This window comes from Sycon ciliatum, chromosome 10 (genome assembly GCF_964019385.1).
Source record: "Sycon ciliatum chromosome 10, ocSycCili1.1, whole genome shotgun sequence".
Taxonomy (NCBI): Eukaryota; Metazoa; Porifera; class Calcarea; order Leucosolenida; family Sycettidae; genus Sycon; species Sycon ciliatum.
The window spans coordinates 7,078,152-7,101,149 of record NC_088652.1 but is presented as its reverse complement, the minus strand read 5'-3'; the positions used below and the strand labels follow the sequence as shown (position 1 = coordinate 7,101,149).

General features: G+C 44.9%; 1 protein-coding gene and 1 long non-coding RNA gene across 2 annotated transcripts in view; one reads left to right on the top strand and one right to left on the bottom strand.

The window, feature by feature from the left end:
* Nucleotides 1–4,395, bottom strand: part of LOC135826341 (uncharacterized) — a 33,628-nt gene extending 29,233 nt beyond the window's left edge. Inside the window, exons 1-3 of the mRNA XM_065338955.1 lie at nt 4,322–4,395; nt 2,799–3,098; nt 1,904–2,203 (exon numbers count right to left, since the gene is read on the bottom strand). Coding sequence (XP_065195027.1) covers nt 1,904–2,203; nt 2,799–2,943 — 445 coding nt within the window. The 5' untranslated portion in view covers nt 2,944–3,098; nt 4,322–4,395. The remainder of the gene's footprint in view (nt 1–1,903; nt 2,204–2,798; nt 3,099–4,321) is intronic.
* A 4,546-nt stretch (nt 4,396–8,941) lies between these two features.
* Nucleotides 8,942–10,096, top strand: LOC135825986 (uncharacterized). The gene is made up of 2 exons (XR_010555188.1): nt 8,942–9,030; nt 9,896–10,096. It is a non-coding gene; the product is annotated as an uncharacterized LOC135825986 (long non-coding RNA).
* The last annotated feature ends 12,902 nt before the right edge of the window (nt 10,097–22,998 follow it).

Below are 22,998 nucleotides of genomic sequence, written 5' to 3'. Positions count from 1 at the left end.
AGAAAGGAATAAAGGACATATGGAAACGATTTTTAATATTTGTAAATTCATAATAACTTGTATGAAGGGCCTGATTAACAGATCTACTTGGTTTGATTGAATAATCTTCTTCGAGGGATGTCGCCTAGCGGATGCAGTTGAAGTTACGGAATGTGAATAATTCGAACTGCTATCAAACTGTTTATTTTCTTTTATCAATAGATCCTTCGTTGGAGGAACACAAATCAGCACACGAAGCATAAAAGCCGTATAGTTTCGACTAGGAATTTCGTGCCATTACTTTTCAAGCCGAATACAATAGTGAATAACAAGGTTGCAAGCAAGTACTTGAAGTACTTACAACATGCACTTTGGCGGTCATTTAAAGTTTTCACCTTCCAAACCGGCAAATATTTAGATTTTTGATAAAAACGATTCAAAGCCTCTCAACTATTTTGTAATACTTCTAAATAAAAGAATAATAATAATATACTTTCACACAAAACAAGCTCGGTGCAGTGTTAATTACGGGTGGGGAACCCGACCCTCCACCATCGCCAACTCACGAAGCATGTGAACTGGACGGTGACGGGCCAACCGAGCACCCCAGACACACAATACAGCGGAACGTAGCAGCGCAAAAGACACCCGACAGCGATAATATCCCATCAACGACCAATAGCTACTAACCAAAGATTGAGACGGTCATTTAACCCTTAGTGTACCAGCCCCATCTCGAACCCTAACGTACGTTACGGTTCGACGCACCACACTGCGCCGCGCCGTTCGCCGGCGTCCTTGCTCCGATCGACACGCGTTTGTTGCGCTAAGCAGCTGAGATCCCACTGCAAATTTTGATGTATGATGTGGGTAGGTTGCCATTTGAAAGTATAGAGAACGATCGCGGCGAAAAGTGCGCTTTGCAATTTCAGCGCTCTGCGATATATTTTAGCAATTTCGATCGTGTTTTCGTTCGGTTACGCTGCTTGTATCTGGAATATAGCTTGCTCTAGCTGTTGTCGATGTCTACTAGTGATTGTGAACGCCAGGAGAGAGTTGTAGTTGCGATATAGTCTCAGGATCTGAATCGAAAATGAGAATTTCCATCGCTGAAGCCATTGCCGTATTCGCTCTCCAAGCAGCAGCGAGAGGGAGCTCAGGGATGGCCTGAAATAATCAAGGCAGGTGAATTTCCTCACCCTTCGACTATTCCTGGTCTTCTCAATCGCCAATACCCTCGCTGGACGCAAGTAGATAAGTGAAAAGTCCATATTCAACTCTGACACAATTTCAATAATTTGAAATTTTGATGCAATTGTTTGGCATCTGGTATTCACGCAATATGGCTCTTTTCCGTCCTTTCGCTATTGTTGAAGCATGCAACTGGCGGCTATACACTAGTGCAGTGGTCTCCTGTTGCTCTGTGTGAAGAGGGGCAATGTCAGCAAGTATATTCAAGATTCCGAGTACACGGATCTAAATTGTCAGGAATATGGACAATTGACTCAGAAATAGGTATTCCAGGTATGGCCTGTATCTGTAGTTGTGTGCTCGGCCAAAATATGTTCTTACCTGGACACATTGAAACCAACAGATTCAGAAAAACATAACTTGCACCTACAAAATGTGTATTAGTTTTATGCTATAGGTCCATCATTACCCATGAGTACCCCGCGCATACATTAGATGCCTGGTACACAAAGGGTTAAAGTGCTTTTTTGTCAATGCTCCAAACACCAAAGTTCCGGTTATAAGGACTTGCTTGCTACCTTCTTAACCACCATTGTATTCGACTTGAAAAGTAGTGTTACCAAAGGCCTAGTCGAAACTATAATATGACCTCTGTGCTTCGTGTAATGATTTTCTTTATCAATAAAATAATTCACCTCCCCTAATGGATATAATAGTATTACATTGTCTTCACCTTCTCCTTGTGTTTTCACGTGTGATTCCTTTGATGTTGGACTTGTTTGGTTGAAGGCCGTGATGACGTGAGCTTTAAAGACGTATTCTTTGCCAAGGGCAAGGTTGTGAAAGCATATTGAATTGTTGGCAGTGCATTGCACCATACTGCTGGCTGCTTGCGGCTTGGGTGGCAGGGATTTTTCCCGTAGCTTAAAGCAATAGCTGCTTATATTCAGTGTTTTGTACTGGGCTTCTGACGCTGTTGCACAGATAGACGTTGCGTTGAATAACTCGGTTGTTAAAGTAGGTTGGCGCGGATCTGATCACGCCCAAAAAGATTAAACATGAGTAGGATATGGTGAATGAGTAGAATACATAATGCAAAATAGCAAGAAATCAATGACTTCTTTATCTCTAGGCCTACCAACATTTCAACAACCCTATTCACGATTCCGAGTACACGGATCGAAATTGTCAGGAATATGGACAATTGACTCAGAAATAGGTATTCCAGGTATGGCCTGTATCTGTAGTTGTGTGCTCGGTCAAAATATGTTCTTACCTGGACACATTGATACCAACAGATTCAGAAAAACATAACTTGCACATACAAAATGTGTCTTAGTTTTATGCTATAGGTCCATCATTACCGATGAGTGCCCCGCGCATACATTAGATGCCTGGTACACAAAGGGTTAAAGTGCTTTTTTGTCAGTGCTCCAAACGCCAAAGTTCCGGTTATAAGGACTTGCTTGCTACCTTCTTAATCACCATTGTATTCGACTTGAAAAGTAGTGTTACCAAAGGCCTAGTCGAAACTATAATATGACCTCTGTGCTTCGTGTAATAATTTTCTTTATCAATAAAATAATTCACCTCCCCTAATGGATATAATAGTATTACATTGTCTTCACCTTCTCCCTGTGTTTTCACGTGTGATTCCTTTGATGTTGGACTGGTTTGGTTGAAGGCAGTGATGACGTGAGCTTTAAAGACGTATTCTTTGCCAAGGGCAAGGTTGTGAAAACATATTGAATTGTTGGCAGTGCATTGCACCATACTGCTGGCTGCTTGCGGCTTGGGTGGCAGGGATTTTTCCCGTAGCTTAAAGCAATAGCTGCTTATATTCAGTGTTTTGTACTGGGCTTCTGACGCTGTTGCACAGATAGACGTTGCGTTGAATAACTCGGTTGTTAAAGTAGGTTGGCGCGGATCTGAGCACGCCCAAAAAGATTAAACATGAGTAGGATATGGTGAATGAGTAGGATACCTACTGTAAAATAGCAAGAAATCAATGACTTCTTTATCTCTAGAACTACCAACATTTCAACTACCCTATTCACGATTCCGAGTACACGGATCGAAATTGTCAGGAATATGGACAATTGACTCAGAAATAGGTATTCCAGGTATGGCCTGTATCTGTAGTTGTGTGCTCGGTCAAAATATGTTCTTACCTGGACACATTGATACCAACAGATTCAGAAAAACATAACTTGCACATACAAAATGTGTCTTAGTTTTATGCTATAGGTCCATCATTGCCGATGAGTACCGCGCGCATACATTAGATGCCTGGTACACAAAGGGTTAAAGTGCTTTTTTGTCAATGCTCCAAACACCAAAGTTCCGGTTATAAGGACTTGCTTGCTACATTCTTAATCACCATTGTATTCGACTTGAAAAGTACGAGGTGAATAGCAATTTCTGGACATGAAAATAAAACAGAGGCCCACTGGCTGTGTGTTTTACATTTTTCATATCTTTTTGTATCTATTGTATGGCCTAATCCTTCATCTTTCCAAATATGTGACAATTGCTCATGCTGTGATCCCAGAGATTGTATAGCAGGATGTTTTCGACAGGCAAATTTTTTGGCCTAAAATTCAGTGTATGGAATTCTGGACATGAGAGTAAAATAGCGTCAATAGGCATCCTATACTGCACCATTTTTGTTATTTTTCTATTGGTGGACTGCAGTCGGCCTCTCCACACTTCCAGCCAGCAGAGCCAAGACTATACAGCGTCTGAAGTGGAGTGCACATGGGGAAGCCAACGATTCGTCCATTACTTCTTATTTTACTCAAAATTCAAAATTCTCTTGCGACATAGTACCACAAAACTCGTTGAAATGCCTCCCAAGAAAAGGCTATCAACAAGGCACCGACACGAGGAGAAACTACAACAGCCCAGCTGTCAACTACAACAAGAAAAAAGTTCATCAACCTTAATGACTTGACTCTACACGCGACGAAAAATTATTTTACTCGAAATGTCCAGAAATGTACAATGTCCAGAAATAGCAATTCACCTCGTAGTGTTACCAAAGGCCTAGTCGAAACTATAATATGACCTCTGTGCTTCGTGTAATAATTTTCTTTATCAATAAAATAATTCTACTCCCCTAATGGATATAATAGTATTACATTGCCTTCACCTTCTCCCTGTGTTTTCACGTGTGATTCCTTTGATGTTGGACTTGTTTGGTTGAAGGCAGTGATGACGTGAGCTTTAAAGACGTATTCTTTGCCAAAGGCAAGGTTGTGAAAGCATATTGAATTGTTGGCAGTGCATTGCACCATACTGCTGGCTGCTTGCGGCTTGGTAGGCAGGGATTTTTCCCGTAGCTTAAAGCAATAGCTGCTTATATTCAGTGTTTTGTACTGGGCTTCTGACGCTGTTGCACAGATAGACGTTGCGTTGAATAACTCGGTTGTTAAAGTAGGTTGGCGCGGATCTGAGCACGCCCAAAAAGATTAAACATGAGTAGGATATGGTGAATGAGTAGGATACATAATGTAAAATAGCAAGAAATCAATGACTTCTTTATCTCTAGAACTACCAACATTTCAACAACTCTATTCACGATTCCGAGTACACGGATCGAAATTGTCAGGAATATGGACAATTGACTCAGAAATAGGTATTCCAGGTATGGCCTGTATCTGTAGTTGTGTGCTCGGTCAAAATATGTTCTTACCTGGACACATTGATACCAACAGATTCAGAAAAACATAACTTGCACATACAAAATGTGTCTTAGTTTTATGCTATAGGTCCATCATTACCGATGAGTACCCCGCGCATACATTAGATGTCTGGTACACAAAGGGTTAACCCTTTCCATGCCATGGACGCGTATACGCGTTTTTTTAGTATGAGCCGATTGGCCGTGGACGCGTTTACGCGTTCTGCCTACACTGTACAATGTACACTGTACAGTTCATGTGTATCGCGCGCTATAGACGAGTGTACAAACTGTCGTAACTCTGTCAAAATATCTCGGACTGCTAGGGTTGAGACATCGCTGGAAAGGTCTTGAGCTCAGCTTTCCAGGGATATAAAGTTCTTCGCGATACGATAAGGGATGACCGAGCGGCGATAAATTGGACGGCCAGAATGCGCAAATTTCATTTTTTGGCGATCGATTCAAATTTTTGTGCGCGACATCGTGCGGGCTAGGGGATTTCCCCTAGACACAGCGCGTGCGCAGTCAGCTGCAACAAACGCGCTTGAATCTCAGCTTTCCAACGCAGTTTGAATCGTGAAAATCAGTTCACAATGAGCAAGAAGACGAAAGAAAACATGAGAGGCAGTCGTTTTTTTTGTTTTCAGGCATGGTAGGGGGACTTTGAGAGGCGATGGAAGTGGCCCTGGTATGCCTGTCGCGCTGTGAGTCCCTGAAATGGCTTCCTGTTGTCCAGATCTTTCCAACAAGCCATGGATCGTGAAAATCCATCAAGGTATAGTGAAATAGCAATATATTTTGTTCTGATGTGCGCGTGCAGCTTTGAACAGTTGAGCTCAGCGCCTGAACAATGCGTGGCCAACACAGGAAAACAGGCTGGCATGGAAAGGGTTAAAGTGCTTTTTTGTCGATGCTCCAAACACCAAAGTTCCGGTTATAAAGACTTGCTTGCTACATTCTTAATCACCATTGTATTCGACTTGAAAAGTAGTGTTACCAAAGGCCTAGTCGAAACTATAATATGACCTCTGTGCTTCGTGTAATAATTTTCTTTATCAATAAAATAATTCACCTCCCCTAATGGATATAATAGTATTACATTGTCTTCACCTTCTCCCTGTGTTTTCACGTGTGATTCCTTTGATGTTGGACTTGTTTGGTTGAAGGCAGTGATGACGTGAGCTTTAAAGACGTATTCTTTGCCACGGGCAAGGTTGTGAAAGCATATTGAATTGTTGGCAGTGCATTGCACCATACTGCTGGCCGCTTGCGGCTTGGGTGGCAGGGATTTTTCCCGTAGCTTAAAGCAATAGCTGCTTATATTCAGTGTTTTGTACTGGGCTTCGGACGCTGTTGCACAGATGGACGTTGCGTTGAATAACTCGGTTGTTAAAGTAGGTTGGCGCGGATCTGATCACGCCCAAAAAGATTAAACATGAGTAGGATATGGTGAATGAGTAGGATTCATAATGTAAAATAGCAAGAAATCAATGACTTCTTTATCTCTAGAACTACCAACATTTCAACAACCCTATTCACGATTCCGAGTACACGGATCTAAATTGTCAGGAATTTGGACAATTGACTCAGAAATAGGTATTCCAGGTATGGCCTGTACCTGTAGTTGTGTGCTCGGTCAAAATATGTTCTTACCTGGACACATTGATGCCAACAGATTCAGAAAAACATAACTTGCACATACAAAATGTGTCTTAGTTTTATGCTATAGGTCTATCATTACCGATGAGTACCGCGCGCATACATTAGATGCCTGGTACACAAAGGGTTAAAGTGCTTTTTTGTCAGTGCTCCAAACGCCAATGTTCCGGTGATAAGGACTTCCTTGCTACCTTCTTAATCACCATTGTATTCGACTTGAAAAGTAGTGTTACCAAAGGCCTAGTCGAAACTATAACATGACCTCTGTGCTTCGTGTAATGATTTTCTTTATCAATAAAATAATTCACCTCCCCTAATGGATATAATAGTATTACATTGTCTTCACCTTCTCCCTGTGTTTTCACGTGTGATTCCTTTGATGTTGGACTTGTTTGGTTGAAGGCAGTGATGACGTGAGCTTTAAAGACGTATTCTTTGCCAAGGGCAAGGTTGTGAAAGCATATTGAATTGTTGGCAGTGCATTGCACCATACTGCTGGCTGCTTGCGGCTTGGGTGGCAGGGATTTTTCCCATAGCTTAAAGCAATAGCTGCTTATATTCAGTGTTTTGTACTGGGCTTCTGACGCTGTTGCACAGATAGACGTTGCGTTGAATAACTCGGTTGTTAAAGTAGGTTGGCGCGGATCTGAGCACGCCCAAAAAGATTAAACATGAGTAGGATATGGTGAATGAGTAGAATACATAATGCAAAATAGCAAGAAATCAATGACTTCTTTATCTCTAGGCCTACCAACATTTCAACTACCCTAGAATTACCAGAGGCATCATATGACTCCACCGGACTTAAACATACCTGCTTGTTATTCTTATAGGCAATATGTGTAGAAACGAAAGTCCTTGGGTAAAGGGTACCTTTTAAGGAGGTTCGCGACGGTTAGCGCCATGTTGGATTTCCGAATTTTTTTCTGAAAAATAATGCCTTTCGGAGTGGAAAAATGGGACGCGATCATGCACAGAAAATAGTTTGACCATGACTTCGCAGCGCGTGCTCGAGTCGAGACAAATTATTTGAGGAAGAAGCTCAGCCACTAGTGGACTTGCGGATTTGTTTTGACATTGGCGGTTTTTGGATAGCTCGGTTCTCCTGCCGACGTGTCCTGGAGATGAAGACGCGGGAGAGTAATCCGTCACCCACGACGCGGCCTCTCATTCTGCGTACTGGACGATGCAAGAAGCCGAGGAGGGGGACGCTTCGCAAACTCAAGCGATCGATCGAGTTCCTGAAAAACGGAAAGGGCGATCTCCATCACTAACGCCACTGGATTCGACTCCCGTGAAGAGGTCGTTCAGTGCCCCTCTTCACGGTCGACGAATCGTTCATCTCAGGTATCTGGCTGTGGGATTGTCTGCGTGCCAGAATCCTGGATGTGGCAAACCTCTGGCGCTCATTGATTGCGTTGAAGAGAAGAGGTACGACCTGGGCAGCGTACTTGTCATTCCGTGTCAGCAGTGTTGGATGGAGAATTTTATAGATACAGATAGCCCTGTAACTGCTCAACACCCTGGCCCCCGTGCTTCAACAAGCAACACCAAAGCTGCTTTGGGTAAGTGCGTTTTTCAATCTCATAAGATTTATTTATGATATTTGCGAGTCATTGCCACCCTATGGCTATGGAAATGTATGAGCACACTGTATGCGCGGCGGCCGCGAGTGTCTGTGTGTTTGCATAGACCTGCATGTTTGTGCATGTGTGCACCATACGCATGTATGAACATGCACATGCATATGCGCTCATGTGGACGTGCCCTCGCACACATACTATACACACGTGCATGACCGCTCCCAGGGCATGTTGGTGTGACATGTGTATGCAGGCATCTCCACTCATGCACATGAGTGTGCACATGCATGTGGGTGGGTACGCACACATGCGTGAATGTATGTGTGTGTACGCGCGCGTGTGTTCTATTGCGTGTGAGAGCATGCATGTGTGTGTGTGTGTGTGTGTGTGTGTGTGTGTGTGTGTGTGTGTGTGTGTGTGTGTATGTGTGCACGGATGTGTGTGTCGATGGTGTGCATTTTTGTGATTGGTGAACACTCTGATCCGTAAACCGCGATACCGGAGCTCCCAAGCTACAGCCTCAGATTGATTTATAGTTCATCGTTGGGAATGAGTTCGCTGCTCATGATGCTGTTGCGGATGTTGCGGCCCTAGCTGAAATTGTCGAAGCTCGCCCTGATGCCAGTATCCTGTAGCACTCTGTCACTTTTGCATCAGCATGTTCGGCGATGGAGTTTGCAGAACATCAGCAAAAGCGGGTGGCCACCCTTCAACCGTTGGTCCAAGCAACGTGCTTCTCTAAGTCAGTTTCAGTGCGGGCAGCTGCAAGTGGGTTGGTGATGAAGCACTTTGTCTTGTCCTACAAACGAAGTGGTGAGCCAGCCATTTCCAGACTGATGAAGGAGCAAGTCGGAGGTAAGAAGCGGGTGACAATCTCAAGGAAGATTATATTAGCGGTGGCTGAACACCTAGCGAAGAACCAGCAGCAACCCAACTGTAAGGAACGCCCTGTGACACAGTGCTTCACTTGTTTGTGCGCAACGTAAAATACCATCATTTTTGCCAGCGTGGGGACACATTTTAGCTCGCATAGTTGAAGAACAAGAGGACTCAATGTTGTCTGATTCGTTCCAACATGTCAGCTTTCATTGTAGTTTGATATGGGGCAGTGCTAAGCGCTATCATAGCTGCATGTGTAGTATCCCTGCCTGGCTGATACGGAAGTAATACGGAAGTAATACGGAAGCAATACGGAAGCAATACGGAGCAATCTTATGTATAGTAATTTTAGTGTATCTTCGCATATAAGCATACGGCGTTTGCTGCATAAAAGCAGCTGCGTTTTTTTCTGTTTTAATAAGATTAGATTAGATTGGATAGCAATGAAAGCTAACTCGAAGAATAAGGATTCAGCCTCTAGGTGAGCACATGTATCACAACCAAGTGCCAACAGGAGAGTAATCATGGAGAAAAGTACCTATCGATAATGCGTGCACTGGCCCAGGATTTTCCGGCAAATTTACTAGTTCAGCTATTCCATCCTTGTATTGTTCTGAACGCCGAGGGCTCTAGTGAGTTTATGCAACACCTAACAGCCAAAAATCCAATAAGTTATGACCAAAGCAGCAGCAGAGAAGTACAAGCAATATAGAGACGTGAATTTACCAATTTTAGGCAAATTTTGACAGTTTTTTGGATTTTTCTCCAGAATATGCACGGTGACCCCTATTTTCGCCACGGTAAACCTGTTCCGACCCACTTATAGAACGTGTTTGAAGTATCCACATATGGGGCAAACTCAAAAATAAGCTGCAAAAAATATTCAAAGTTTCATTTTTTGCGTCTTTTTGTTCTTCTCCAGGAAATGACGACCTGGATCCCATCGTCAACCAAAGTGTACATTTTTCGGTGTTGATATCATCTTAGTCAATACCTCGAACAGTCTGTAAAATTTTATGTCATATTTTCTGTCCTAACTGATGTTATGGACGATTTCTCATCAATTTTGGGATTTTGTGTTATTTTGTGTCATCAAGGAAAATTGTGTTTTTGGCAAGACCTATTCTGGCAATTGAAAAACTGATGTTACTAAGCGAAAATATAAGGCTGTACCTATTCAAACCTGATGTCAGATTGGGCTGATGTTGAAATTAAATTTTTGGGCCTAACTGTCCCGAACCCCCTTAAAAGGAAGAAACAATGACAGGTGCACTACCGTGGAGACCAGCAAATAGCAGTGCGCGCTGCGAAAGGGCGACCTCTCGTCAGTTTACGGAAAAATAAAAGAGCATTTGCTTGCCATGCTCATCCTGCAAACTCTACATTTCAGTCCATTACCCCAGAAATGGCTGCTGCTGAGCCAACGTTCTGGATTGTTCTCAGCCAGGTTGGTTATTCTTTAACCGCTGTGATAAATACATTTACGAACGAAAGGAGAACGTGGTGTCGCGACTCATAGCAAACGAATAATTTCCGTTCAACGTCGTGTCCGGAGACCATCTTCGTGATCAAACCTCAAGTAGCAGAGTAGTTCCTGGAAACTATTTTTAGGGATTTTACTTACTTATATGGCGTCCATTCCTATCCAGCCCATGGGCCGTCGGCAGATGATTGCGCGTACAGAGGACACCTCTTGCAGAAATTTGCGAAACCAATGCCATGATATTGCCTTCACTCAAAGTAGAGTCTTCTCAAATTTTCTGTTTACCTCCTACTTTGTGCACTTGATCATGACATGGATCATATTCTGGTCAATAAATGCAAACAATGCATCTGCCCATCTTCAAAATTGTGAATATCTCGGAAAAGCCCGCAAACTTCGGAAGCAACAACCGGTTGCGCTCTTTCGCGCTTGCTGGGTGCAACACATTTCCCACTATCTATCAACTTTGCCAGAGAATCCAGCTTCATGAAGGAAATCCTGCCCGAGCTTTGGAGAGTAATGTTCTGGTATGTGTATGGCTCCATTGCTTTATCACTACCATTATCCGCTTGCTCCCTCGACTTCGGTCCCGTATCAGACTGATCGAGAAACCGGAGCAATTAGTATTCACTCATCTTCATCTGGAGCATATAACTATGTGGCTCTGTGTTCGTTCACTTCTAATTGCTCACGCACAATGCTCCAGGCACTCTACTAGCATTCATCCTCAAACTCCCGCCCAAAAATTTTCAAAATCAAATGAAACGCTTTATCGGCAGCGACACTTCCTCTGGGTGTATGGCGTCTGGTGAATGGTGGTGAACCATCAAGAAGGCCTCTGGCCACGGAAACAGCCCATCCATACCTACTCTCCGCAGCACCGATGGTACGGAGCACGACACCAACCGCAGCAAAGCAGAGTGCATGGCCGAACACTTCGCCAACAAATGCAGTCTAGGGGCAGACGACCTATCCGCTCCATTTCCTTACGTCCGACCACGTACTGACCGCAACCTCTGCACCGTCCGGTTTCGCGAGACCACAGTCGAGCGAACTCTCCGCCAGCTCAACCCCACCAAGGCCACTGGTCCAGATGGGATACCTGCCCGCGTCTTGAAAGCTTGCTCTGCAGAATTGGCACGGTCGCTTTCAAAACTATTTACATGCTGTCTTTGCTCCGGCATCCAGCCACAACAGTGGAAGGTTGCAAACGTAGTTCCAGTCCACAAGCGCAAGTCTAAATCGTCGCCATCAAACTATCGACTAGTGTCGTTACTGAGCATCCTCTCCAAGGTCATGGAGACCATAGTCAACAGGGCAATGAGCAACTTCATGGAGACGAATCACGTCCTGTCAGAACGGCAATTTGGCTTCCGTCGCGGCCACAGTGCAGCAGACCTGCTGACTGCTCTCCACCACCAGTGGGTGCACACCGCCGGAGATAAAGGAGCTTCTCGAGTGCTGGCCATCGACATTGCTGGAGCATTTGACCGGGTGTCTCACACTGGTGTGTTGCACAAGGCTAGAGTTTATGGCATCTCGGGAGACCTGCATCGGTGGCTCCAAGACTACCTCTGCAACCGCACACTTCAAGTCCTCATCTCCGGCCAGACATCAGCCAGACGCCCAGTTAAGGCTGGGGTGCCACAGGGCAGTATCCTGGGCCCCACCTTATTCTTGGTCTACGTCAACGACCTTGAAGACCACCTCCCAATCGGCTCCAACCTTGCCTCATTCGCCGATGACACAACCCTATACGCCGAAATTGCAACGCTCGCTGCTGTTCCTGACAACGCTAGAGTACTCCAGGCTGCTGTCGACCTTGTATCCATTTGGGGCTCGGATTGGAAAGTGCAGTTCCAGCCAGCCAAATCTCAGGCCCTTACAATATCCCACCATCGTCGGGACTGGCCAATACCCCCCATTGTCTTCAATGGAACTCCTGTCGAGGAGCAGCCCTCCATCAGAGTACTCGGTGTCACGTTTGACCATCAGCTAAAATTCAGCCAGCATATCCGAACTGTTGTAGTCCGAGCAACGCAGAGACTTGGAGCCTTGCGCAAGGCATTTCACTTGCTGACTATTCCTGCCCGGCTTCGAGCCTACAAAGCCTTTGTCCGGCCGGTTATGGAGTACTGCCCAATCGTCTGGATGGGGGCAGCTCCTTCCCACTTGAATTGGCTGGACTGGGTGCAGGAGCGAGCCATCAAGGCAATACATCCGCAATGCTGGCTTCCTAGCCTCATAATTCGCCGCGCCATCGCTGCCCTCTGCCTCCTGTATAAAGCCTTTTGCGATAATTCTCCCGCTCTTCTCTCGAGAATGGCTCCACCGACACACCAACCCAGGACCACACGCCTCACCCGCCAGGCTGTACGACTTTCCACCGCGCATCCCCATCAGTTACAGAATGTTCTTCCTGCCAATTCCCGGAACAATGTGAGCCGAGCCATTCCCCACTCCGTCATCCCAATTTGGAACCAGCTGCCTACCTCTATCATTCCCCACCCATTTCACCCAAAGAACATCCAAAGGTTCAAGACAGCAGCTTATCACCATCTCCTCAGAACGAACTGGCACTGGGCCACTCATAGCATACGCGAGTAAGAGGGTACAGTGTCCTACCCTGCTTGGACATACATGTAATCTCTCCTCACGGATAGTCTCCTCTTGAATTTAAAAGTCTAACAGCGTTCACATCAATACTCAACTTATTCTTTTGCTAACTGAGCAATACAATCTTTCCATTTTCTTTCTTCTGTTTTCTTTTTCAATTTAACTTAATCCTCCCTACCCAAATATCCCTTTGGTACGTCCATGGAGCTATGAAGCCGAGACCTCTGGTCGGCGGAGCATAATGGGCGTCACCACCACACTCCATCATTCACCCCAGTGTCTGGAGATATGTGGATTTTGTAGAAAGAAAAAAAAAGAAAAAAGAAAAAAAACTTCGCCTACTGAACATGGCTTCCGCCAGACCAAAGTAAACTCAAAGGACGTTCCTAGAATGTTATAACTGCCCTGGCACTTCTTATCGTTCTATGCTGCAGATGACATAGTGAATCACTTTCGAAACTTAGGACAAACAAATTTGTCTGTTTCGGCAGGATTCAGGATTACGATATTGACCATAACGACACATGAAATGTGCATATGAGCATGTCCATATTTATATATCACCACCTTCATGGTCATTAATCTCCTTGCTCCCAAATGTATTCCTCTTCACTTTATTCACGTGTGGTTCTAAGCCGAATTCGCCCTTTATTGATGCCTATGGTATGTGGAGTCATATGATGCCGCACGGTTGTTCTAGGTAGCACCCCTTGGCATTTCGGAACTGTATTAAATGCTTGAAAACACAACTCACTGCCATTAACCAAATACAAAATAAATAAAAGTCACAAAATTTGGGGAGATTCTAAGTCCCATATAACAGCAATTCCATTTTGAAAGTCGCAAATGCATCATATGATGCCTCCGGTAGTTCTAGGGATAAGAGAGCAAATCTGAAAATACCAAAGTTTGTGTGCAAGTCGATCTCCCTATTTCATTTTAAGATTTGCATGTCGGTTGCCTTCGGGGGTAGATCGATTGTGTAAGGCCCTAAAAATGTTTCTGATGGGAACATTGAAACTTGCATACCCCTCAAAAATGGCCGAGATATCACATTGTGTATATTTTCTACAATCGAGTCACGCCACAGCGTATAGAAACGAGCTAAGAACAAATCTCCATCAAGTCAACATTGCCTCATATTAGAAGATGTCCTGGAGCAGTACCGCTTAGCCACGCCAGGATCCTAGAATACGAGGGCAATCACCACCTGACTCCACAAATGATCATCTTGAAAAAAGCCAATTTACAAGCGCTGGTGAAACAGCGGGCTAAGTCCTCAATTAACAAGAACTTTACACCGGCAGATAGTAGAACACATCCTCTAGCACTGAGGGCATGTCTCCATGTTCCTTTTAGGGGTTTTCTTAAAATAAACCTTTTTGGAATTTTCCACTCCACCATGCTGAAATACAGCCAAAGTCAGACCTGCGCAGGAAGGCTAGCCCCCCCCCCCCCCCCCCCCCGCGACATCATCTCAGCAACATGTACTCCAACACTACTCCCTACGCTAAAGAACAAAGGGTATTGTTGACTCTGGCAAGGAGAATCAGTGGTGATCACTTGTCACTCCAAACAACACGCTTCTCCTTGCGCCACCAACATTTGTGGTGTGGTCGTTGATGCAAAAGTGAATCAAGTCCTGCTGAGCGCGGCTTTTTGAATTTTATTGCATGATGCACGGTGAGATCGCGTGCTTCCTGGCGTAGGATGACGCGCTTCCTAGATCTCGACATGCGGCCATCGATCGTTATTGTGCCTGGTACGCTACTCGGAACAGACCGTGATTGCGGAGGTAAGATGTGCTGCATGTCCTGCTTGATCTGCTGAGAACCCCACAAACTGTCATAGGGGTTTTGGCAATGCCAGTAAGGAGTGTAATGATAATCTGAAATGAAAACAGTCATACATTTAGCGGGTTCTATTCATAAATCATGCAAATTCTCTCTCTCACTCTCCCTCTTGCTGTTGCGGCAGTCAGTTTCTTGTTCTTTATTGCTGCTGCTTTATAACGCATTTAGCGCACTTTAAACCACCAATTGGTTATGAGATATACATCATACAGGTATATGGCTGGTATCTGGGCTTATTTAAGCTCATAGCTGTACTAATGAGGCCTATATCGCCGAAACAATTTGCTGCCTACATCATTGGGTACATAATGTACACACATACATCCATACCTGGAGGCAGTGTCGTGAAGAGAATAAAGTTGGAGGTAGCACTGTCTCCGAACTTATTGACAACGTACGTGCTGACATTGTAGGTCGTGTTTGGAGCCAAGCCGGTAATGGTGACAGCAATGGAGTCGTTGCATATCGAAATCAATGACAGATTTCCATACGGATCAAAAGCAGCTCTTAGGGTCACACAGTACTTCTGGGCGGGAAGGTTTCCTTCTTGGATTGGATATAAACACACGGCAATAGTCGTACTCGTGATGGTGCCATTGATGAGCATCTTTGGCGCTGAAAGATCACAAAATCAGATCTGCGAGGGTCATTAGGTGCTCTAGCTTGAAAAGGTGTCTAGTTTTTGCTCTTTCGCTACCTTTCTACCACCCTCTACTTCTTATTGTCTCTCTTTTCTTTCCTTTCTCCTTCCACTTCAAATAACATGGGTTGCCTATGCCTTTCTTATAACACACAATAAGCATGTAGCTTTTGATAGTAACACGGCGACCAATGTAGAATATTGGAATCTCCTTTTCCATTCTCTGTGTGGAACGAATGATCATAGCAAAGGTTAATGAGTGTAACGCAGGGACTTAATTGTGGACTTGCAAAGAGAAACCTCTGCACTATACGTGCCTTGCAATATGGTGACACAAGAGCTTCAGTGTAACGGTAACATCCCAACACCGGAAATATGTAAAAAATATTCATTATGATTGCATTGTGACAATTGACAATGGTGCTACAGCGACTGTAGTATATATCATAGAGGTATTATTTTGACAACAGCATCGTTATGTATTTATTTGGCCGTGGTAAGTTCAAAGACACTATTATTAGGATTTCCCAACGCCATGAAGCGAATGCTTGCGTATGAGTAACTGCATTGAGTGCATACCTTCCAACTTGTTCGAATACAAACTGTCCGTTCAATCGGAATGTTTTACATGTACTTCTCCTATAGGCTGTCGAAGTGCCTACGTCATGCTGTCAGAAAACTCCTAGTTACACGTAGTTACAAGGCCAAGTGGTGCCAAACAAACAAAAGTCGCGTCATCTGGACTTGTCGTGTTTCCAACGGTCACAGCATCACTTTGACTGGAGTGCGCTGGTGCAAGATCATGACTTCATTTTGTTTAACCTCAAGAAGTTTATCCCTCGCGTTCAAGCCATCGTGCATCATTTTCTTGCTTAGTGTTCATCGCCACCTGAGAGATAGCCTCTCTGATTTTAGCTTGCCGCTGGACAAGGACAAGGACACGAGTCCAGAGTTGGTTGGTCTCAGAACTAAAAGAAATCAGCAATCGCTGCGATAGAAATAACAGAAACGACCATCATTGCTTTTTGGCTGGCGATTACGTGAAAAGCCGAATGGCAGTACACTCACAGTACCGGCCAAGGAAAACTCAGGTGCGACTTCTCCTTTTCTATAGGGCGAAAACTACAAGCTCGGCGACAAGTAGCAGTTTACTCGAAACGAATAATCTCGCTCGGGCGCTCCTCAATCCAAATGATGCTGTAGCTGTGTTCACTGCATGCTGCTGGCACTGGAAACACCACAAGTGCATGTGACGCGACCTTTTTTTGTCACCACTTGGCCTAGTAACTACGCGTTGTCAAGAAACTGTGACGTCAGACTTCGACGGCCTGTTTCCAACTTCCTGATAGGCTTTCATAGCCAGCAATCGCATGTCATCACGTACATTGAAAATCAACATAATTTTGCTAATCGACCTTTTTTTCAGGATCACTTTTCAACGAGGACGAAGCAAAGTCGGCTGAACGAAGCCTAGAGGAAGAAAATCACCCTCTCCACTTCACCATCACGATACTGACATAGATACGAGATGAAACAACTAAAAAATCCACAAGAAAACTGTACGGCCATCATCGCGCTGACTTTGGTCTGACTTTGGTCTGAGAATTTCTATCACGATCAAAAATGTACGAGGAGCACTCAAAAATAAGCCACAGACGTACCTTTATCGCTCTCTACTCCTTTTTCAAGGCACAAAAGTCGACTCTCCACTTTCAAACCAGGAACCAGACATACCAGTGGTCCTTTTCAGCTGCTCCACGAGCGCAGGAAATGTTCACCAAGGGGCGCAGAGCAGCATCCATTCCAGAAAAAAGAGCTAAAATACGAGTAAGACTGCATGACTGAGTACATGAGTACATGTATGAGTACATGCAGAAAATAGTCAATTTCAGCGTTTCTGCTCCAAACAGCAATTAGCTTCGACTAGAAACAAAGATTACACCAAAGGATCAAACAACAACCATTTTCTGCAGTTTTTTTGCAGATGGCTTCCTTGTGCTTGGCCCAGCACGCCAAAAATCACACCTCGGAGGAGTACAAAAATTACAACTCCCAGATGTCCTCGATTGCTGGCCATGTTGTGAATGCTGCATATCCTACCTCTGGGTAAAGTCCCTATGCAGACTTCAGGGGAAATGCTGCTGTATAATCCAGTTGTAGAGTTTAAGAATGCAACAATTCTGTACATCGTATTTGCTGTTAGGTTTCCCAACAGGATGAATTCATCCGTGTTACAAATAATCCGGGCGGCTGTGTTCCCTTTGTCGGCTACTTGCATCGAGTAATTCAAGCAGAATCCAGTTATCCATTCTGGTAGCACGTTTGAATGTAAAATCCGTGCCGAGATCTGATTTTCAGTTGAGTTAACAGTTATCTTGAAGGGCGCTGCAGTGAAAGGAACATATCACGACAGGTTTCCATAAGTATAATTATTACACTAATTAGATACGTCCCTTGCAAAATTTATATGTGACTAATAACTCTTACAGGACATTGTAATAGATTCCCACTCGTGAACATCCAAAATAATGCTCCATAAACTCGAAAAACAGGCTGCACCCAAGATTCTGGCCTCATATAACGTTCCTATCCCGGTGCTGGCCTCTTGCAAAACCCATGTTGAAAAGTACTTATTATAGACGATGGTGAAAAGTTAATATTTCCGTAGCTTTGGAAAGAATTTCCTCAAGTAACGTCTGGCGCTTGCCAGGGTCCACACAGCTAACCCAAATTGTTTGTGATGTCGTCGGGCATGCCTGACGCCATCCCGTACATGTCACGTACCTTACAATTTAGGGTTGGTTCACATAAGCAAAATCGCAAGACATCGGCGGTGACCCAGCTACCGATCCGTTGCGAATACGGTTCGAGTACCAAATCTACTAAAAAGTAGTACAGAATGTGCCCAAATGCTACGACAGGTTTGCCAATTGAAGCTTGAATTCTTTGTTTCTTCAGTAGTTCAAGGTCTTTCGGTGATGGCCACTCGGTGCTACCCTTTACTGGAGATCATGAAAATACTTCTACGCATTTTATTGCAGTGTAGTAAGCGATTGTGTCGAAATTATGCTTGCGAACGTGGGTGAAGTCACAAGAATTTGCCAATGTATCCATTATATTTTTTATTTGTTTCAATTGTATTTGTCTCATAAGTTACACAACGGTCAAGCAGATCATCCGAGAAGGACGGGCTGGTATGCTGACTTATTTGCCACCGTGAAACGACTACAAGAATGCCGAACGGATCTCCTCTCTAGCTTCAATTTATGAAAGTCTGGCTCCCGGTAGCCGGCGATCACCGGCGCGAACGGTTCACAAACCACTTTTGGTCAAAATTGTACGGGATCGGCGCCAGGGCAGATCGCAAGAGTTGGGCACTGTCCAACTTTGCCGGCGGTCTCTTGCGATATTTTACCGTATAATTTTGTTACGACTGCACTGGTTCACACAATCGCAATGCGCCGGGAGAGGTTGCAAGAAGCCCACCGCCGGTGACTCCCGGCGCGTACCGGCGATATGTGAACCAACCCTAAATCTACCACAAAGTAGTACAGAATGTGCCCAAATGCTACGACAGGTTTGCCAATTGAAGCTTGAATTCTTTGTTCCCTCAGTAGTTCAAGGTCTTTCGGTGATGGCCACTTTGCGCTACCTTTTACTGGAGATCATGAAACTACTTCTACACATTTTATTGCAGCCTAGTAAGCCATTTCGTCGAAATTATGATTGCTTACGTTGATGAAGTCACAAGAACTTGCCAATGTTTCCATCATAATATAATTATTTTGTTTGTTTCAATTGTATTTTTTCTCATACATTGCCCAATGGTCAAGCAGATCATCCGAGAAGGACTGGTTGGTATGCTGACGTATTTGCCACCTTGAAGTGACTACAAGAATAGCGAACGGACCTCCTCTCTAGCTTCAATTTATGAAAATTTAGGACAAGTATTGGTTTGATAAATTGCCAAAGTCTGGCTCCTGGCAGCCGGCGATCACCGGCGCGAACGGTTCACAAACCACTTTTAGTAAAAATGTACGGGATCGGCGCCAGGGCAGATCGCAAGAGTTGGGCACTGTCCAACTTTGCCGGCGGTCCCTTACGATATTTTACCGTATGATTTTGTTACGACTGCTCTGGTTCACACAATCGCAATGCGCCGGGAGAGGTTTGAAGAAGCCCACCGCTGGTGACTCCTGGCGCGTACCGGCGATATGTGAACCAACCTTTAATGACAGTTAAAAATAGGGCTTCATTTGGCGAGATGTTTGCTTCCACCGAGAGTGTCTTGTCCCGATTCGATCAGGCGTCCGGGAGTTCGATGGCGAAGATGAGTCAGACCCGGACACGACACAGTTTCTGGCAGATTATGTGTCTGGCTTTCATTCTACTTGGTCCGTTTCATCGCAATTGTCGCTTATCTCCCACACACCTTTTGACAGGTAAAACCCAGTCCGATCTCGATATCTAACTCACATTCGTTTGGGAGGTTGTGATGGCAAGATCAAAGGAGACCAGAAAGAAAAAAACGATCGCGACTAGCGCCAATGGCATCGCGATTCGTACGATTGTGATGGGAAAGTGGGGAACTTTTCGCTGCAGTGAATGCACTGCAGTGAATGCACACATTCACTGCAGCGAAAAGCCAAGCGCAGCTCGAAGACCGGAACTGTAGTAGGGGAAATCGACATCCTGACCTGGAGAGCGTGACAGTCACTGCGAGGCCAGCCAGCTCAGTCGCCACGTTTGAACTGCAAGTGCAACGACCTGGCATTCTTTGCAAGCCTGCAAACTGTGGGCGAGATGGTGGCAAAGAAGACATTGTCCGACCTGACAGCGGCAGTACAAGAGTCGTGGTCAGCGTATCCAGCAGAGCGTATGATAGCTGTCTGGAGAGGGATGTGTGCATGATTCGAAAACATTGTTGAAACACACAGTGGTGACACACGGGTCACGCTGCCCACTTTCCTCCAAGTGCCAAAGTGACAGCCAAGACTGTTCCTTTCCCATCGCTGCCATACGCCAAGCGGAGAAAGCAAGAGATACTCTACGCCAGCAGCTATACACACCAGCGAATGTCAGCTCAAGTGACATCAGGTCGAGTGATACAGAGCCAGAGTAGGATAAACTAAAGCGTGAGTGCAAGAACGCGCTCCGTCGCTGTTTTCTTTTGTACTTTTTTGTAACCTTGCTGTAGTAGGGGAAATCGACATCCTGACCTGGAGAGCGTGACAGTCACGGCGAGGCCAGCCAGCTCAGTCGCCACGTTTGAACTGCAAGTGCAACGACCTGGCATTCTTTGCAAGCCTGCAAACTGTGGGCGAGATGGTGGCAAAGAAGACATTGTCCGACCTGACAGCGGCAGTACAAGAGTCGTGGTCAGCGTATCCAGCAGAGCGTATGATAGCTGTCTGGAGAGGGATGTGTGCATGATTCGAAAACATTGTTGAAACACACAGTGGTGACACACGGGTCACGCTGCCCACTTTCCTCCAAGTGCCAAAGTGACAGCCAAGACTGTTCCTTTCCCATCGCTGCCATACGCCAAGCGGAGAAAGCAAGAGATACTCTACGCCAGCAGCTATACACACCAGCGAATGTCAGCTCAAGTGACATCAGGTCGAGTGATACAGAGCCAGAGTAGGATAAACTAAAGCGTGAGTGCAAGAACGCGCTCCGTCGCTGTTTTCTTTTGTACTTTTTTGTAACCTTGCTTCCTTTCTTCGACTTGCTTCATCAGATTCCATCGCTGAATTATTTTTCTTGTGGCGGACAGGAATCCTGTATCATGCTTCTTCACTATGCGTATTGGAAATTTTACAGAGCGATAAAATAACTCCTGTTCTTAGTTGAGATAGATAAGCGACAATTGCGATGAAACGGACTAAGTACCTGAAATCATCTACAGTTCTAACGCATACATCTCCTCCCTAACATCAGCCCAAAGACGCGGCTATCAGTTCGAATAACATGCATGATGAGCTATGCAAAAAGCATAGCACAGGGCGATGAGCTTTCAAGCTCCCTCGTAATAAACCTTATTCCTCCAAGGTGGTTTTAGTGTGCAAAAGATTGTTCCGTGGTTCCATAGTACTGACGTGGTAGGAATGGTGCAAAAAATCCGAGTATTGACCGACACAGAAAGGAATTAAATGCTCAAACTATAGGACACAAAAGGAAATTTCTGCAAATATCACCTAGTTATAGGAGCATATTTAACTGCATGTGGCTCAAAAAAAAATTTACATCAATTTCCCTAATTCTTTTTTGCACGAGGAAAACATGGATGCAGTGAATGGGATTTTCGTTCTTTGACCAATTGCTAGTGAGCAGATCTACTCACCTCCCACCGCTTTAGGAGCTGCATCTGCGCCTTGATCCTTGAACGGTGGTGGCATTCCTACGGATGCGGAAAGCCTGGCTTCCAGCCGAGTCTCACGCGAACCGTGAATTATTTTATTTTATTATTTTATATCGTGGTAACTGCTATTGCGCCGGTCTTATAATTGGATGATACTGGGTCATCGTTTTGATGGGTCACTGACAAAGGTTGATAATGTGAAATATTGACGCGAAACGCTGTTCCGTGATGTTACTCGTAACGATTGTATCAGTGTTGAAAGCCTGATCGTGAGGAGAGTAGTCGAGGGAGGATGGATCATGTGTGTGTGTATGTGTGTGTGTGTATGTGTGCATGTGGGTGCGTGTACATGTGGGTGTTTGCATAAATATGTGCATGTGTGCGTTTGTACGAGTGTGTGTGTGTTTGTTTTCATTGATTTCAGGGTACATATGCTTTCTATTTGAAGTCTACATACCATGGACTGTTTGGGCTGGATTGACTCTTGTGTAATCATGATGCTAGTGACAGCTATATCAGATCCACTCTCTGATTTAGCCACCCACACTAGTAGCAAGTATTATCACTGGGGAAAGGGTGAACGCATTTGGATCCAGGGACGGACACCCTGCTTCTGTAAATCCTTTTTGTGCACTTTGTCCTCGACCACTCACTGAAATGTGGCGAGCGGTTAAGTGGAATTCTTTCCAAGTCCACCTAAGGTTTGGGGGGTTCAGCAGGGTGCAGCAGTTGGGCAGTTCAATGGCCAATTGATTCATCTTTCCTATATTCCTTTTAAGTCTTTCTCCCTTCTCCGGGGGAGATCCACGAGACCCGTTTTGGCAGTGAGGAAGTGCACGTGTGTGTGCGATTATATGAGCGTGTATGTGTGCCCGATCCCTGCAGCTTATCTCGCTGAGCACTCTCCCGGTAAATTAGGTCTGCAGGGTTCGAATCCTGCCCGTGTATCTATCTTTCGCAACACTGGCGTTTGGCAGTGGCTGGAGCCCTGGTCCCATGTACTCCCACGAACAGCAACATCGCGAGAACAAAGTATAGTCGGGTGCGGAGCAGTGTAGCAGTCGCACCAAAA